Below are 19277 nucleotides of genomic sequence, written 5' to 3'. Positions count from 1 at the left end.
TTTCCTCCCTTTTTTTTTTTTTTGGCTGATATTTTCTCATATATAACTTTAGTTTTGGAATCAAACGCAGAATATTTCATTTCCTCTCTTCCTCTTTTTGGACATTCTTCGTGAAACACACCCACACCAACATGTTTTAATTTATTCGATTTATCTATCCATAAGTAGAACGTCTGAGATAATTAAATATGGTTATTAGTGTCATAATTAACTATTATTTCTTTATCTTCATTAACAGAATTGAAATCATTTCGTTTAATTTTTTTTTCCGTTGAATAGTTGCAATGAAAAAAAAATCAATGATCATTCGATTTGCTGACAAGAAAAAATGGAAGTTTTATTATTCAATTACATATTCTGAATAGTAATAAGAAAAAGATACAAAAGTGGTGTGTTTTTTTTTTATTCGAGGTAGTGTTTGTCGCTGTAGCATTTAATCTGATTAGTGAACCGTGATTTAAGCTCGAACAAGACGATCTTTTATCTTGTTTATCCGTGGGCTTGTTTTTTCTTTTGTTCCGCAATTGTGGTAAATAAAATTTGGTTGGATCTTTGCGCCTGCCATCAGGTGTAACTCGGTCGGTTTGAGAAACGGCGCATGTCCATTTGCGCGCGAACATCCCAACAACAAACGAGGAATGCTTCCTTCACCGTCAGTTGCGCTTCAGATTCCGGAGCCGACAACGTCAAGAGGTGCTTCTCGTCTTGCAGGATATAGCCATCAGAAAGTTTTATCTTCTCGTGATTTGCTTATTTTATAGCATAGAGATCATCAAGAAACGCTAGCAGTTCTTTGTGTTTAAGGCACGTACACACTAGGAAATTTTCGAGAATATGTAAGAAAGAAGAAAAAAAGAACAACGAGAGAGAAATTTCTCCAGCCGTTTTCCGGGCCACGTGGGTAATGGTGTTTACTTTGTCACGTGCATCAAGAAACTGCCGGTATCTTAAGTAGTTAAGCATGGGGGGTTAGACCGCCTAAGATTCTGGACAAAACGTATTACTTTGATTACTCGGAAATGTGATTTCATTGACAGAATTCTCCAATTTTGGATTATTACCGATGCTTTCTTTGGTAAAACTGAACGAACTAGTGCTGATCTCTCTTGTTTAAGTACCATTTCGTGTCCGGATTTTAATATTTCATGAATATGGATACAGTGAGACTTCACGTAACCGTGAGGATACTATCCATGATCGTTTCCATTAACATCTATACTGAAGCAGGTAAGGGTACAGAAGAATTTAAGTTGTTTTTTTTTTCAGTTGAAATCATTTAGACACATCAAAACAGTTTGTCTAAATTATATTCATCCGAATTTAAAGAAAAAAATATTTTGAAGGAATCTTGAATAATCTGGTCCAGTGTTCGTCATTGCCTACGACACCCTAGGGAACCAGGAGATCGGACAGATGTTCCCCGAAATATTTTAGGGATAAAATTCGAAAATTATGTTAAGAGTGGTACGGGATTTATATTCTCAACATGTCGTTGTGTTCGAGCCCCACCGTCACCACAGTGGTGGTCGGCTGAAGTTGGTTTTCTGTGGTTCCCAACTTCGAGGCGCAAATGCGAGCCGATCTCTCCGTTAGAATGTCTCGCCACAGAGAGCAACAGTCCTACAAACAGCACAAATATTCAGTCACTACACATCACTCACTTCACTTCTGAGATATAGATGGCAGCACTGAAAAATCATACACAACACTAGATACGCACTCAGACTGTTAGGTACACGCACTTACACTTCCGGCACAACTCACTAGGTAGTAAATAGACCTCAGCACAATAGACCTGAGTTGTGCTCGGTTTGAAAAAAAAAAAAAAACATGTCGTTGTAATTTCATTCTCAAGGGTACTGTCAACGTAGCAAATTGGAAATTCGGCGAAAAATAAATAAATAATTTCAAACATTTTACGTTCACAGCACCTTGATAGAATATTTTTTCGCTAATTGAAGCAATAAAAATCATAGATGTTTTCAATTCTTTCCTAACTTAAGATTATGGTTTCCTATTCAGTGAGCAAATGAGAAAAAAGCAAAAAAGTATCAAACTAAATTATAAATGTAATTTAACTTCATTCAGATTACAAAATTATGAAGGAGTGTGAAAGATTTTTTTCCCGTATATAAACCAATAAATTTTTTTTCTTTTCATGTTTCCGACGAAAAAAATAACAATACAATCCATATATATTTTAGAAAAAAAGAAGAGAAACAACCAATATATATATATATATATATATCAAAGCCGCGTATCCATTAGGGGCCGTTGAAGTATTACGTAAGCAAATTTTTAGCCATTTTTGACCCACTTTCCCCCCCCCCAAGTCAACAAAATTTAGTCATCAGCTCTGCCCCTCTGAAATCTATCGCATATTGGTGGGATCAGAGACGTACGCGGGGGGGGGGGGGGCTCTCCCGTGCCCCCTTCCCACGATCAAAAATTTAATTTTTAATGAAAAAAAAAAATTTTTTTGTAATTGAAATTTCGAAAGAAAATTCCTTTATACGTTATTATAGTCAATTTCTGTTAATTTCAATGTTATTTGAAGTCTATGAACTCAAAATTTATCTTTAATAAATTCATTGCGACCCACCTTCTTAGCCATGTAATGATAAATCACATAAAGTTCCTTGGCCCGCGGACCAAATATGGCCCTGGGAGTTACTTGATTCGGCCTGCCCTCTTCGAACCTAATTTTGTGAAAGTGAACTAAGCGGCACATTTACAGTTCGCTTAAGTGTCCCGTGGTACAATTCCAGAACATTTAAGCGGCCCGTGGCATATTTTCAGATCACTTAAATGACCCGAGAAACAGTTCCATAACACTTAAGCGATCCGTGACATATTTAGAGATCCCTTGAGTGACATGTGACGTAGTTTTAGAGCACTTAACTGGCCCCTAGTGCTGTTCTACATCACTCAAATTACCCGCGACACATTCTCAGATTATTTAAGTGATGCGTGGCACAGTTCCAGAGCACTTAAGCGGCCCGAACACATTTCCAGAGCACTTAAGCGGCCTGGACACATTTCCAGATCACTTGGATCCGCGAAACATTGAGGTCACCAAAGTGGCTCTGTAGGGCACTTATGAATACAGGGGTGTTACTTCAATTGCCCACAAACTATCGAAAGGCTTTTCTCGTTTTTGGCGCACCGAGTAAGATGCCATTAAAAATATTTCATATTTTCATATAAGGTGGTTGATGACGTAAACATAATCCAAACCCCCCCCCTTGTCATCAAAAGTCAGCAAATCGGAAACCCCCTTCCCCCCCCCCCCATCGATGATGACGTAACACTTGAACGGCCTCTTAGTATTGTAAACGCATTCTCCTACAATACATGCTTATGATTATGAGATAGCATTACGTTGAGCTGGTGTAAAATTTAAGAGTTCTAATTGATTGCGTATTATCTTACAAAAGATTTTTAATAGGGGCACAATTTTAAAAACCCCATTAAAAAATTATAACAAAAATTAAAAATTAAAATTAAAATAAATATATATATCCTCCTTCCAACCAGAATATGGTCCGTCGCTCTTTCTCAACGAAGAGATATCAGTAAGTGGCCAACGACCTGGGCCATGCTGGGAAAAAAAATATATATATGTATACTAATTATAACCGAACAATAACCAAATACTTGAAAAAAACCCGCAAATAAAAAAAACACATATAAAAAGAAAATTTATGGAAAAATAAACGTATGAAAAAAAAGATATACATGATCCAATAACAAAAAAGTCTATCTGGTCAGTTAGTTTCCAATACAGAACGAAATTATGAACTTTTTTTTCAATTGGTGTCATCACGGAATGATGCGAAGTTGTACTTGCGTTTACGAAACAAAATTTTAGATGTAAAGAAACTATAATTTCCCATGAATTTAATGAATGTGATTTAATAACATTTTAATAACATTTGACAGAATTTTTTTTGCTTCAAATTTTCGATATGCCGATTATACATGAGCATTTCGAATCGAGCGTTTTTATAAACATCAGTTTATATACAACTGAACCGCGCTATAACAAAACTGGCTCATAACGGACATTCGGGTATAAGAAATGAAAATTTTGGTTCCACTCCGTAAAAAGAATGTTGTATTTGTTCATCCGGTACAGTGAGCTTCTGGATAAGGTGAGGAAATTTCGCGTTTCATTAAAGAATCATTTTAACTGCATATTAGTCAGAATTAAAATATTTTGCGATAAATATTCTTTTAAGTTGGATTCAAAAAAAATTATCGAAAAGCTCTAAAACTCATTTCAATAATTGTTCAAATTTAGCAACATTCCTCGAATATATTTATTATTATACAGGGTGGACGAGAAATCCTGGACGCATTTAAAAAAATTAATAACGAATCAACCAATTGAAATAAAAAAAAGTGCAGTTTGCATTAAAGTACTTATCATGGCCTAGAATTTTTGCTAAATTAAAAACAAAAAGAAAATGAAATTTCACTCACACATGGCGCTGAAAATCAACACGTAAAATGCAACACAAACAGCAGCTCATAATTAATGTTTATGACGATTTGCGTTACGTAAAGCTATCATAGCGACATGAGCACCATTTCACCTGTTTAGATGTAGCCCGAGTTCCTTGTTACTTAGGGTACTGCTGTTTGCGTTGCATCTTATGTGTCGAGTTTCTCGTTTTTCAGCGCCATGTGTGAGTGAAATTTGAATTTTGTTGTTTTTAATTTATCAGAAATCTCTAGGCCATGATAAGTATTTTAATGTAAAATGCGCTTTTTTTTTATTTGTTATTAATTTTCAAAATGTGTCCAGGACTTCTCTTCCACCTTGTATCTCAAGAATATTCATGAATATTTGGGTGATTAACGGGTTAACTTAATTCCTCTTCCTGCAATTTATTGGCGAACCATTGATCCTAGAGGCATACTTCCAATAAAAAAAGTATTCAAATAGCGTGTAGAACTCAGATACATGTTACAGGGGGGGTGTATAGTTATTAAAATACAAAAACTAACTTTTTAAACGGACATCCTGTCTACAAAAACCCAGTTACAAAGTTGTTCTTACTCTCTTCTGAAGTCAACAAAAAAAATTTCGTTTTTGAGTACAATATTCACTAAAATATTTGATTTCAAAAACTGGGGGAAGTTGGAAAAGAAAAACATAAAAATGAGGGGGAAGAAGCGTCGTTAGTTAGTTTTTGCTGTTCTTTCCCAATTTTTAAATTCGAATATCTCAGTGCATCCCTTAGAAACGTGGGACAACTTTTTAATTAGGTTCTTGAGGACAGGCCCGTATAAAAAGTTAATTGTTTTTATTTTGATAACTATACAACCCTTTGCTGCATAAATGACGCATGTGAGTTCTACACGTTATTTGGATCCTCTTTCCTAACTATAAGTATTCCTGTAGGATCAATGATTCACCATTAAAATGCTGCAAGCGGAATTAAGTAATCATCTGGTATACAAAACACTTTAAGTGGGATTTTTTTTATGTATTCTCGAACACAGTTTAAATACTCCAGTTTTCTGGGTACACATTTCGAGAATTAATCAATCTATACTGGTTTGTTTCTTTGACACTCAGTGATATCATGAAGCATTTTATAAACGATTTCAAATTATGAACTTGCGTTTATTCAAGAAATAAAAAAAAATATTTAACTCTGAAAATATTAAAATGATGAAGTAAAAACACTCGAAATTTCGTTTCCCCAAGCATTTTCACTTCTCGACAGCATGTTCAACCGTAAAAGTGCGCATCGATATCTCACACGGAAAGGGAACATTTTCAAGATGAATCTGTCTCTAATGGTCATTAGGCAAAAGCTTACTTCCATATTTCCGAAACAACCCGAGGATTGATCAACTTATAATTTGTTTCGAACAACATGGGACTGAGATTTGAAAATGCATTAGAGTAATGAGAATAGCTATTAGAGTCCCTTTAGAGTAACATATGAACGGTCTTCGAGGACTTTCGTCATTGGTCTTAAGGCAAGGCTGAATCATATACAGAACTACACGAAACATTCTCGAATCTGACGTCAAAATTTTTTCTTAGACTATACAATTAATCGCGTAGAAAAAGATCTCGGAGTAGATTTTTAAGACTTTCGCGCTGATTACCCCGGAGGCAAAAATTGTGCGTAGGAACGGACGAGATAAAATAATGCACTCGAAGTGTGTTTTGGTGGAAATAAGAGGGTTTTCAAAGTAACATTTTAATGAGTACCAGGAAACCAATTCCGGGTTTAAGAAATGAAATTTGCGGGAGGAAACACTGCCGTCCCGAAATAGGAAACAAGACTTGGGAAAAAGAGAGAAATGTTCTTCTCAGAGGCAAAGCTGCGTAATGAGAAATACCTCCGGGCTCAGACGTAATTCTAATGAAAGCGGAAAATAAATTTCTTAACAGCAATACAACAAAGTTTTTCCGGGCTGCGAACTATAATTATCGGAGGCGAAACAACTTTTTTTTTCCAACAAATTGATAAGGATTTCGAAATATTGTTTCGTGTCTATCTCAGAATTCAACCAAGGGATTTTTCATTTCTACTCCTCCACGATTCATTCAGTCAATAAAACTTTTATTCGCGCTCATAAAACCGAAGAATATGAATCCTTTGTAGGGGTAAAAAAACAATGCTTATTTAAGCTTATTTAATGCAACTTATAACTTTAATCTAATGATGAGGAATACTGTGTGTGTGTGTGTGTGTTTTGGCTGCCAGCTATTATATAGACTGAGAAATAAATATTTCATAGTTGGGTCTCTCAATATAAGCAACTTTTGTAATCTGCGTAGAAGTAAAACTTGAGAACACGTATTTTTCCAATGCCCACAAGTTACAGAACTTTCCGGGATAATTATTTGCTCAGGAATGGTATTTCCAATTTTAACAAATTACTAAGTGCGAATATAACTCCAAACTCAAATATATTTACTTTTTTATTAACTGCTGTTTGAGACATCGTCTTCTCTATGCCGAAAATAAAAACTATCAGAATTAAAATTGAATTTATCAGAACTCTGAATAATCCAGTCAATTATTTATATATTGTTTATAATTTGTGTTAATTGCATTTTTAATTGGGTTGCTGTTTTTTTTTTGTTTTTTTTTTTGAAATATATGACATCCATATTTTTATGGGCACCTTTTTATCAGCCACCTCGTTGGGCATTTTGCCTGTTGTGGCGTTGTATTTGTATTTGTAAATGTTTTTTTTTTTCGTGTTTCCGCTTACGTATATAAAGACCTGTATGATTGTCTTTTTATATACTTTATATACCTTTCTTCCCCCCCCCCCCCCCAATGCTAATTGTTCGACTTTGTGCGTTAAAATGAAAGCGTATATTTCCACCTTAAAAATTGGTTCCGCCAAATTGAATAAAATTCTGATTCTGATAAGAGCAGAGATTAAGAAAGAGAGAGTTTTTTTGTTTTAAAATACAAATTCGAAACAATTTCTTGATCGATGAATGTTGCTCAAGGTTGAAATAGAATATCTTGCATAGCTGTTTTTTTTAATGGTATCAGCACTCCAGTGATATTTTTTATTTACACAGATCCAGTTCGGGAACATTTTGTAGAAACGGTGTATTATACAATCTGGGCTTGAATCCAGGGGTGGCACGAGAGAATAATAGATTGCAATCTGCTGCAAATTGCAACTCTCTGTTGTATTGTCGCATAACACAACCGTGGTGCGACAAAAATTGTAAAAATATTCTTTCTCTTTTAGAGAGCTTCACTACAATAACATTAATATTGCAAGAAAGCTATTTTTCGGAACATCAAAATAACACACACAAAATGCATATCAGTTCAATTCCATAACTCATCCATTTTTTTGTTTGATCACTGCAAAAAAAAAAGATTCAAACAAAAGAAAAAAGTGGCTCATGGTATGTATTGATATTACTATACTATGAATTTTTTTTAATGAAATAGTATTTCTTTATTTTCGGAACTATATCCCCGTATTTTTCTATTTTTTTTAAATCAAAACTGTCTCGGATGCGATAGAATGCAAAAGGATTCAATGAAATGCAAATAGTATTGTAATGAGAAATATCTATTGAATATAGTAAGAACACATCGCAGTAAATTCTATTATAAGCTAATAAATCACTAAAATGATGAAACATCGAATACATTTTCGTTGAGATTTAATTAAATATGAAAACCATCGTTGACATCGTGACTCCCATATTTACACGGAAAAAACATCGACCACAATATTCGTTGCCCCCCATCGCCGCCGTGGAAAATTAAACCTCAAGATATTAGTAGTTGTTGTTACTACTACTACTAAAATTATTAATTTTTTGAAATTTTTAAAAAATAGCATAAAGATTTTCTAAACAAAGTGGTAACTTAAGGAAAAACACTTATTATAAAGCTTGTCATTTGTGCACTACTACTACTAAACCACACATGTACGACGTTGTCTATATTCCTCTGCGGAACGTCTAACGAATTGATACATGTTGGAATGTGCGTGTACGTGTTGTGAAGTTTGTTTCTGTATAATGCTTATTATACGTAGTGATACCATCAGTTTTTCTAACTATTATTTCGCTATATCGTGTAATCGTTGACGTTTACCTCCCTGAACGGCTCGTAAAATCCTCATACATTGACTCAAAATCAATCATTTGTACGAAGTTAGGATTATGCTAATCTTTCTAGAACTATAAATACTGTAGCCTGTATCTAGTTAGCCTCTGTAAGTACAGAGGTAGAGAAGCGTATACAGCCCGACTGGTAAAAAATATGTTTGACCAACTTAAAGAAAATGTGGTGTAAATACTGTCACTATATGGGTGTGGTTTTCGAAAGGAAAAATTATTCCCATGTTTATCACGACCAGCATAAATGGTGCTGCCCAGCTCCATTCTTTGCACCAGTAAAAGTAGAGATAGGAAATATATAGGAAATCCTGACACTACAAATTTTATATTGGTGTAACGTTTTGCATTTCACAATTGTTTCCTATATGTTTTCCTTGCGTAGGTTTCAAAACGAGTACAAGAACCCAGGAAATCAAACTTCAGCATTCAACCACCGACCAAATAATTGATCGAGAATTTCCTAATAAGTGGCTTATTCGTTTTTCTGGTTTGATTTCTTGTGGCTCTCAGTTGGGTGGTCGCATTTCAAACGATGTTTACATTTTTCTATGTTTAGAAATACGCGTAAAGAAAACATTGAAAAATGTACCAATATACAATTTCAAAATTCCAAGTAACATTTAGCATAATTTTTTTTGTGTTTACTCCCTATTCTTATTTTACTACAAGAACGGAGATATCAGAGATATTTCGGATTTCTGGTGGTGAAAATCTTATTTTTTTCCCCCTTCAAAAATCAAATAATCTAAGTTGTACATCAAGTTTAGTTGAGTTTGTCTCAACACGTTTTTCACATTCGGGCTCCAGGTATTTTTACTTTAATTGAGATCCAATGTATGTGCCAGGAATACTTTTGAGTAATTGAACAGCCCCAAAGCATGATCAAATTTTTGTTTATTTCTTTTACCTGAGTAGGAAATTTTTCTGAGATCAAGATAACCCACGAAACCAGTTTACAGATTGTCCTATAAATTCGTAAATGGGTTAAAAGTTCATAAAAATTGAAGGAACTGCTTGGGTATATGTGAATACGATTTGCGAAAAGTAATTCTCAGAAGAGGACTTTTTTTGACACAAAAATTATTTAGTTCAGGTTTTTGTCAATAAAAGGCACTGCACAAAAGCAAGTCACTGGAAATATGTAGAATCCTTTAAAATGCAGAGCGTATGATTAACCGCTTATTTCTGAATTTTACTGTCACTGAAGTATACATAAGGTTTTCATTGTGAGATGTTGCTGTATATATATTGGTGAAGATTTTATGTTTTACCACAACCCCGAATCGCCAATGAGGTTTTACGAACGTTCAGATTACAGAAGAGATTGGAGAAAATATTCAGGTCCAGAATTCTGTGATTTGGGCTTTTGTGCAGCGCTCTGTTTGATGAAAATCTTAATTGATTTTTTTTTCCATACCCAAAAAACAACCCTTCGTGAGGATTACTTTTTCGTAAACCTAGTTGAAATATGCAGATTCCTTCAAGAATTTTATGAATTATTAATCTAATACCAAGTTATGAAACATCCTGTATATTAAATGCCTGTGATTTTGGTATCATTTTCACGAATCTAACGATACGAAATACAGTTCGGGGTGTGGGGGAGGAACTATTTTTTCTTCATTTCACAGAATTTTATTTTTTAGGTTACATTTCTTTCTCACCATCGTGATGTTTAACGCTGTTTTCAATATTCTAAAAACGAAATTGTTTATGGAAATTTATCGAATTTCAGATTCGGTTCTTGTTCGTTGAAATTCGTTTCCGTTCCGAATTATATCATCAAAATGTTTTAAACAAACTGTGTGTGTGTGACAGGATATTGATAATGATGTGTCCCGAAATTTTGTAGTGAATGGATACTCTAAATTCACAGAGTAATATATTCCTGCCTCGATTGTAGTAGATAATGTTCAGACAAAATTATATTTCACCGTTTATGTAAGTACATTCCCGTACTACATCGAGGCTCTTTCATCCTCGATGTTTGGTTAGCCACAAAGCGTCATCAATCGAAATGAGAATTCGTCATGTCTCTACTGATAGAAACGGGTTTTATATATTTCACGATCAGGACCCAACTGCTTTTAAATGCGTGCAGCGGACAAGTAAAATAGCCACTGTCCATGTGTACTCTGTTATGCAGATGTTTATTCAGCCAAATCACATGGAAATCCCACCGAGTTATTGTACAAAATGCCAATATTATTCAAAATATTCTATCATATCTGATACTTATATATGATGACGATAATTGAAGAGATTTCGGCCATCGATAAAGAATAAAAAATCGATATCTCAGAATAAAACTCCATAGTTAAATGAAACCAAATTTAGTATACTGTACATGCTTTTTGAAAATTGGGAACTTCATTTTTATGAAAGTAATAAATAGTTGTAAAATTCCCCAACAGATTTGATGAATTCATTCAAAATGTATCCATTCATGAATTCAACATTCACTTTCTCAAGTTGAATTGCGCAAGATTTAGTGCGCTGATATAACCATATTTACACATACAGGGTGTCTTGTAAGGCCTAACTCGGCCTTTATCTCATCAACTGTTCTTCGTGGAGGTATGATTCCGATTTAAAAAATACTCAAAATGTGGTCAGAAATCATCCTGTGTCAGTTTTGAGAATGAAAATACAGTGTGAAATAAACAAATTATGTTTTTATGCGGTTCCCCGTGTTCTGTAGCTTCCAATTAGAAAGTCGTTTCCCCGTCTATTCTGAGCCCATGATTTTAACTGTAATATTCGCTTAGATAGTTGAATTCAAAATCGAAGAAAAGTTGGGCGGGGGACCGCATAAACCTTCGTCCTATAAGGCGCGCGCTAACCCTTTAAGGCACGGTGTCTCCATAGTTGGCCCACCTGTTTACATTGTTTTATGTCTATGGGTTTTGGAAAAATGTCTGCCCAACCAAATAATCCTCAGTTCATATCACACGGTGTCACAATTCTCTAAGAAATGTTTGCTTAGAATTCCGTATTATCAAAATGATTAAGTCAACCGACTCAATGCTCAATTACTATATCACTGCTCACTTTCATAGCTGTATGGACTCGCCATTTCTCCGCTAATCAGAAAGTTTTTTTCAGCATGATTTTTCAATCATTTGGAAACGATGTAAAACTGGGTGTTCTGGATCCGTGGTACCTTAATTAGCGGAACCGACAAAAGCCGAATAAAATCATCACATATACTAAGTGTATGGTGGGAAAGTCCGAAATTAGGAGGAAAGGGGTTTAAAACAGTTTGAGTTTTATTTGTCCATTCTTTATTAGAAATATCTCAGAGTAATTTTCACGAGGAGAACGTGACATGATAAGAGTCATCATTAGGGTGTGTGTGCGCGCGCCCGCGCGAAGAGTACAGTGGAAGGAGAATGTGAGCGATCGTGAGCGAACCTTGAAGACAAGACTATCGTGCAACAGGTCTACTTCGTGAAATTCCGTCTCAGCTTGAAGACGGAGAGGAATCGGTAATGTCACAAGGACGAATGTACAGATGTTCTGAAAACTAAGATCCTCCTTTTTTCTTTATCTCGACCTTGTCTTCCAGTAGAAGATGGGATAAAAAGGAAAAAAATGATTTCTCATTGAAAATGCGGAAATAATCGTAGAAATACTAGCCCTAATCATTATGTTTAATTCTTGAAGAGAGAGAGGGAAAAATAGAATTTTTGAGAATTCCTTTAAATAGCGAGTGCTTCGAAATTTTCAACTCCCTATCACAAAATATTTTTTTGTATCTTTAACATTAGCTATTTGACAATCATTTACAGATCCCTCGTTATTGAGAGATTCTCGCTATTAGCCATACTCGTTGTAACGGAATTCTACTGTATACGAGCGAATAAATGAAAGGTAATATTGAACGCATTGATTAAAATATTATCAATCGTTGGGGGGCTTAGATAATTTGAAATAAGAATTTAAAAAAAAAATTCTCATGAGCACAAAAATGATTTATTTGCATATTAGCATTCATTAAAAAATAAAATAAAATGCAGAATAAAAAAGAGAATATTTTTTCCTGCAGCGAATTGCATGCGAGGAAGAAAAAAAAAGTAGCGCCAAAAGAAAGCTCGAATCCGTTTTATGTTTTCTTTTTTGTACGAAGGGGTTTTTTTTCTATACGTTTTAACAATTACTCCTTTCCAAAATGCAATTTACCGATTCATGACTATGTTAATTGACGTGCAGTTCTATCCTGTCGCGGTTGTTTTGTTCCACTATATGCTAGAAAATAAAAGATAATTACAAAATTCTGAACTGCTTGTACGATTTCGAAGCATGTACAGTATATTTTTTTTAAGCGAGAATTGCTTTCCTCAGAAGTTATTCATAAGGGAATATATTCTCTACGTCATCACTTAAACGTGACGACGAAGAGTTTTCTTCAAAAAAGGAAGAAACAAAAATATTATTTTTCTTGTTTTAGAACATAATGTAGAAATAAACATAAAAGATAACAAATAATTGAATTATTGTCTTTTGAAATTATGAATTATGCTCGCTTTCGGTATCGCATGGAATGGCAATTTGTTTGAAAAATTCGGAGTTTTATGTTTTGCTTTATTTTAATAAATATTCAGCTTATTATAGCGATTAATTCCCGTACATAAACGGGTGAATAATTTATAATGGGTAATTTTTCATTTATTCAAACCGGAGTAACGAAGTAGGTTTTTCTTTTCCTGGCTGGAAAAAAATTGTTTATATTATCTATGTGTGTGTGTGTGTGTGTAATACACATAAATAATTATATATATATATATATATATATATATATAGAATATATTTATGTATATAGAATATATAATGTTTTTTGTTTCGCGGAAAATCATTACATGTGCGACAATAAAAGCACAGAAAAGGGGGGGGGGTGTTGAATATGGATAATTCTTTAATTCAAATATACACTTTAATATGACTAGTTCGATTTACGGAAAATTCAGTGCCAATAATTTACTGATAGCGAAATTCACCTCTAGGGAAATTCACTGGTAATAAATTAACCACTGGGAAAATTCACCGGCAACAGTCCGTCACCGCCCAGTGACTGAGCAAGTGAATGAATGTGGGACGGAATTATAGTTGGCGAATAAGCTATCGAGTGAATGAGTGACGGAGTGAGGGGGATTAGTGACTGTATGAGTGAACGAGTAAATGACCGTATGAGTGACCAAGTGATTCAGCGAGTACTGTACGAGTGACCAAGTGATTCAGCGAGTACTGTATGAGTAACCCAGCGAATAGCTAAGAGCGCCCGAGTGGCACAGTAGTAAGATGCTCGTGTTCCACTATGGAGGTTACCATTAAGGCCCAAGGGTTCGAATCCGGGCAAGAACATCAGAAACAAGCTCTTTACCTACCGATCCTGGAGTGAGTCAATAGCCGTTTGAGTGACCAACTTGGGTGGGGGGGGGGGGGGGTTGGCAGTATGAGAAACAGAGTGTGTAAGCATTTGACGGTATGAGTGGCACTCATATGCTCGTCTGTTCTTTCACTTACTCCCTGATTCACTTGATCAATCACAAGCTCATATGTCACTTTGTTGATGAATTTTCCTTATACGGGTTGTTTGTGTTTTTTTTAGTTTTTTTTTTTGTTCTAGCTGAATAAAGAATAAGGTTTGCAATTGAGATCTAATGGATCATATTTACACTGTTTATGGAGCTTTTTATGTACAGTGATCTCTCACTTACGCGTCAGTGAAGGGGAACGAGGATAAAAGACGCAGGTGTGAGAGAGGCTTATAAGCGAATAGCATTCTTCTTCCTATATCTTTGAGCGGGAGTGCAGTAAATTGTCTTATAACAGAGACACGTATAAGTGAGTGCGTGTATAAGTGAGACATCACTGTATTTATGTCATGATTATATGATTACAGTGCCATCCGCGAGTCAGATTTGAACTATTTCTATATTCTATCAAAACAAAATCCTCTCATTTAAGTATTTCAGTGCAAATCGAACTTTTTTATGTCGGTTGATTTTTATCATTAATTTTCAAAATGTGTCATGGGAGTTTTGCCCACCCTGTACTTCGCACGATACCGACTGTAGCAGAAGCCTAAGGCATAAATCATGGATTTTTCGCTCTGAAAATGTGAGACTGAAGAATCTAAAAATATACAGCGAAATTAAAAGAGATTAGTGCATAGTACTTCTAAAAGTGCGAACAATGCAGCTCACTTGTACCAAAAACAGGTAGAGAAATGCGGAATGAAGCCATAAAAAATTGTATTATATTTAAGCTTGTAGGAAAAACCGTACGGGAGATAGTTTTGAACTCGAGATGACGGCCGATGTTGCCATCAACATAAATCAGGAAATGGGTTTAACCGTTTCTTCGATTATATCTTAATCTATGCAGTAGTGAGAAAAAAATCTGCAGTCATTGCCTTGATTGACTACGCTGTTACAGCTGATACATATTTCACATAAATTTGCCTTTTTAAAACTTATGCGATTAATTGATTCAATGTAAGCTTAAATTAACCTCATTAGGTTAGATCAGTGCTTCTCGAACTTTTTGCACACACGGCTCCTTTCTTGAGTCATAGTTCATCTGCGCCTCCCCAGAATAGTCCAGTAGATGTTCTGCATCTTTACAAGAACAAATTCAAAACACCAAGAAAGAAACACATCAATATCGTCCGCGATAATGCCTGCCCCCTAGGAGTCACGATGCGCACCTAGAGAACAACTGGGTTAGACAGTGATATATATATATATATATAACATACATTCTAAAAAATATGTTGAATTAAAAACCAAAGGTATTGAAAATTCAAAATTAAAATATTTCAAAACCCAGAGTATAGCGCCAAAGGCAGCTGTATAACTAGAAATAAAATTAGAAAAAAAATGAAAAGATGAAAAAATGCAAAAATGAATGGAAGAATGAGGAGGCCGTTCTCAAGGGGGAACCCCTGTATTGTTCCAAACAACAAATATGTTTCTAATGATGGTAAGCCAAAAATAGGCATAAATTTACCATCAGTTCCCCCGACATTTTTGCGTAAGCTTCGGAAATCAAAAAGCAAATATGAGAAAATACAAAAATTGGAAAAAAAAAACTATAGAAACACGAAAAATACATTATATTAACACAATATGTGTGTTCGTCATATTCGAGTGACTCAAATAGTTTATACGTCATAAGAACATTTTCCACCATCGAAAAATCGCCCTTTTGTTTTGTGAGGTCCAGCTCGGATTGCCTCCTTTCATTGTCAAATATTTGTATAACGAGTTCGTGCGCACATAGGTCCTGTCAATCGGCAATTCTTTCAGCTCTGTGGCAGTCTATTTCGTAGAGTCACTCACTTTATTATCTAGGCCACTTGTCCTCATTTCATGGGCCAATGGCACATCTCCTATGTGGGCATCCGACGACTTCAGTCTTGATTCCTTCCTGGGATTATACGGTGGTGGAAGGTTCGTGGTTGTCGCGATTATTCACAAGGTATTAGTTTCATTTTCTTCGATAGTCTCACGGTTTAGTTCACAGGCTCCGTCACGCCTGCCCATACAGCCGGCAAATATTCCTATCAAAATAGACGTCTTCGATGAACGAAGAAGAAAAAACAAGGTTTAATTTGAACACGTAAGGAACGCTAAAGTATCACACTCGCACATCAAATGATACCTGACCTAAACAAACAATACGATATAGCTTGTTTTAAATGCTCTTAATATGCATTGTTGATTTAATTTGATTTCTATTATTACATTTCTGCAATCTTGACGAGTCAAATTTGTTGAATGGGAGAAAAATGTACAAAAAATTATTGTGGAATAAAATGTATAATCTAAATCAGTGGTTCCCGAACGGGTGTGCCTGGACCCCTAGGATTCCACTGCCCAATTGTAGAATTACGAAATAAATTAATGCTAAAAAAATAAATAATATAAGTGAATTACTTAAAAATAAAAGGTTTAATTAAATTAAAAGTGAAAGCACCGCTACACACACAAACACAAACGTTAGTACACTGCAGCAGTAATATTGTTGGGATTTGACAAAGATTTTACTTGTGGCGACAGCTCTCGATAGGAGTATGAGATGTTGTTTTAGTTCTTTTGCAGTCCAGTGTATTGTATTGCCATCGCATCACATTTACTAGTAGTACTAGATAAAATGCCTTCCATTGTTTGAGAATATTCTCACTGTTATGTGGCTGCAGTTTCTGCTGCTATGAATGGGGGACCATGGCAGACACCAAGATTGCCTGGGGCCAACGACTGAAAGTATGGGGGAGAGAGAGAATCGCTAATCTAAATTACTACTCATAATGAACGTTTATGATGCGTACAGTAAATGCGTTTTAAACTCATGTGGTAAAAACATCTTTTCAAATAAAAAAGATTAACTAACTAGCTAACCGTGTGATGGCTTGATCCATATTCTACGGGGATTTGTAACATTGAGCATTGATGGACCGGGCACACCCCGCTTCCCACCTCAAGCGTTCCCGAAAGATGGGTGCATCCGGAATATTATTAAATGAGTATACGTATATCTATACAACTTTGTCTAACATCATAACAAGTCCGACTGCCGGAGTATAAATCAACGAAATAATTATGATGAATCGTGGTCTAAGAATCGAAGTCTAAATTGATATTGTAGCGTCCTTGACACGCCTGGACTCGATAAAAGACAATATCATGTATAGAATTTCTAACAGCCACCACCAGGAAAAGTCAATAATTTTCGGGGTTAGTATGAAATATACGTATACAGATATACATATGTTATATGGATATACTTTATGACATCGGATACTGGTGCCAAGTAAAAATATTCATACATATTTTCAATATGTTTAAAATGCAAAGTAATATGATACATATGTGCATCCCGTATACATTCCATAATTTCCAAACATTTGAGAGATAGTAGCCTACAAGTAAAACTGCGTACATCAGATAACCCAGTCACATATGACTAGTGATTAAAAAATACGGGTGATTAATGCAATGGCTATAGTGGACTATCTATGATGTGCACAATATTACATATTCAAAAATTTTATATGCGCATACATTCTGAGTAACCACTTCATTATGAACACCTGGTAGTTTTAAGCAAATGAACTATGGTGCGTCACACTCTTGTGTAATTTCAGAATGTAAACATAAAACTTGGAGTCAAACTTTCTTCGGTCACAAGTGTTTTTAGGGGACCGACGCAAAATTGAAGAAAAAAAAATGTTTTTTGATCAATCCTGTGTCAAAAATCTGCAAATGATTTGTAATTTTCACAAGAAAGTTCTCAATTGTCATGTCGGTGAATTGTTAGCGACGAATTTCTAATATACGGGTTAGTTTTCTGTTCATTGAATGAATATAAATACGTAAGAGAGGAACTGTGTTCGATTCGACTTTTGAAACCGAACAAACCTCGAGTTGTCACTTAAGAGTGATATTTGTAGTAATGGTTACGTCGGAATTTTATTACCGTTTCTCTCCAAATGTTATATATACGTGCACGTATATACATAAGATAAAATTAGTGTATAGAAAATAAAATAATTTAACCAAAAAATTGCACATCACCATACAATTATACTTGAATATATACAAATTTATACACAAATGATTGTGACCTCGCTGCCTTATTTTTTTGTTATTAAGCTTTGCTGTATTTTTGCAATCAATATCAATTTCTGCAGTTCCTTTGCGGCGTTTTCATTGTGAAAAAGATTGCTTCGCCACAGTGAAGCAATATTTGTTATAGTAATTATTTCATTTGATGTGTGGAAATGACACTTGAAATCTGTGGCGTAGTGATAAAGAGAACCGATTTTACCACATATGGGCAGTTGGTTGTCAGAAATTTTGAATTTATCAAAATATGTGGGGAATGAATGGCCCATGTTCCGAAACTGTTCAGACCATATGATAGACTGAGCCCGCGTAGTTTCATGAAAACAAGAGTTGTGCTTTGGAAGCAAAATTCAAATTTGCAGGCTTTTGTCGCTCACACCTTTTCAGTGGTGTAAGAAGGAAGAGAAAAAAAAAAGAAACGCCGACTTCGTCATTAATTATTCCGGAACAAAAGATTTCATTGTGGCGTGGTGGCAACAGCGTACTCGGTGCGTGTGTGAACCTGTCGAAAGTTTTCGCGCCCTCGATGCTTCTGTTGTCATCATTTCCCCTCTTGATGAATTTCGAGCCAGAGCTTCCGACTAATCGATCCATAGAAGCAGCTGTAAAAAAATAAAAAAGAAGATTCCCTAATGAAAAGGATTTTCCCCGAACCACTTACTTCAGAGTCTTTCCACATCGAAATATATATTAAAAGGTCTATTCTGGAGAAGGGAGGGGTGTTGAGAATGTGTGAGCGTGTTCATTAAGCTTCTCACAATTAGTGACTTAATTATAGCACTTGAATGACCCCGAGTATCAAATCTTTTGTAAGAGCTTTCGTTCTTCTCATCCTTTACGAGTTTTAACCCAACCTCCAATTAATTATTAAGAACCTCTATTATTGGGAGTACAGAATTAAAACGAGTTTTTTTTCCTCCCCTGCTCATTTTTTCTCTCGTTCATGAAAGCCTTTCGTGTGGACAGTTTATATCCATATCAATCGCTACGTACTCGAAGTATTAGAAACT

At 35.1% G+C, this 19277-nt stretch overlaps 1 protein-coding gene across 1 annotated transcript in view; it reads left to right on the top strand.

Moving 5' to 3' along the window:
• The first annotated feature begins 677 nt into the window (after positions 1-677).
• Positions 678-19277, top strand: part of LOC149086590 (cell adhesion molecule Dscam1-like) — a 236354-nt gene continuing 217754 nt past the window's right edge. The window contains exon 1 of the mRNA XM_089230963.1: positions 678-1227. Coding sequence (XP_089087089.1) covers positions 1146-1227 — 82 coding nt within the window. The 5' untranslated portion in view covers positions 678-1145. The remainder of the gene's footprint in view (positions 1228-19277) is intronic.

This window comes from Pholcus phalangioides, unplaced genomic scaffold (assembly GCF_987345545.1).
Source record: "Pholcus phalangioides strain wild (caught in Gottingen) unplaced genomic scaffold, Ppha-v1.0 ptg000004l_1, whole genome shotgun sequence".
Classification (NCBI taxonomy): Eukaryota; Metazoa; Arthropoda; class Arachnida; order Araneae; family Pholcidae; genus Pholcus; species Pholcus phalangioides.
Note: the sequence above shows the minus strand (reverse complement) of the source record. Positions and strands in the feature narration are given on the sequence as shown.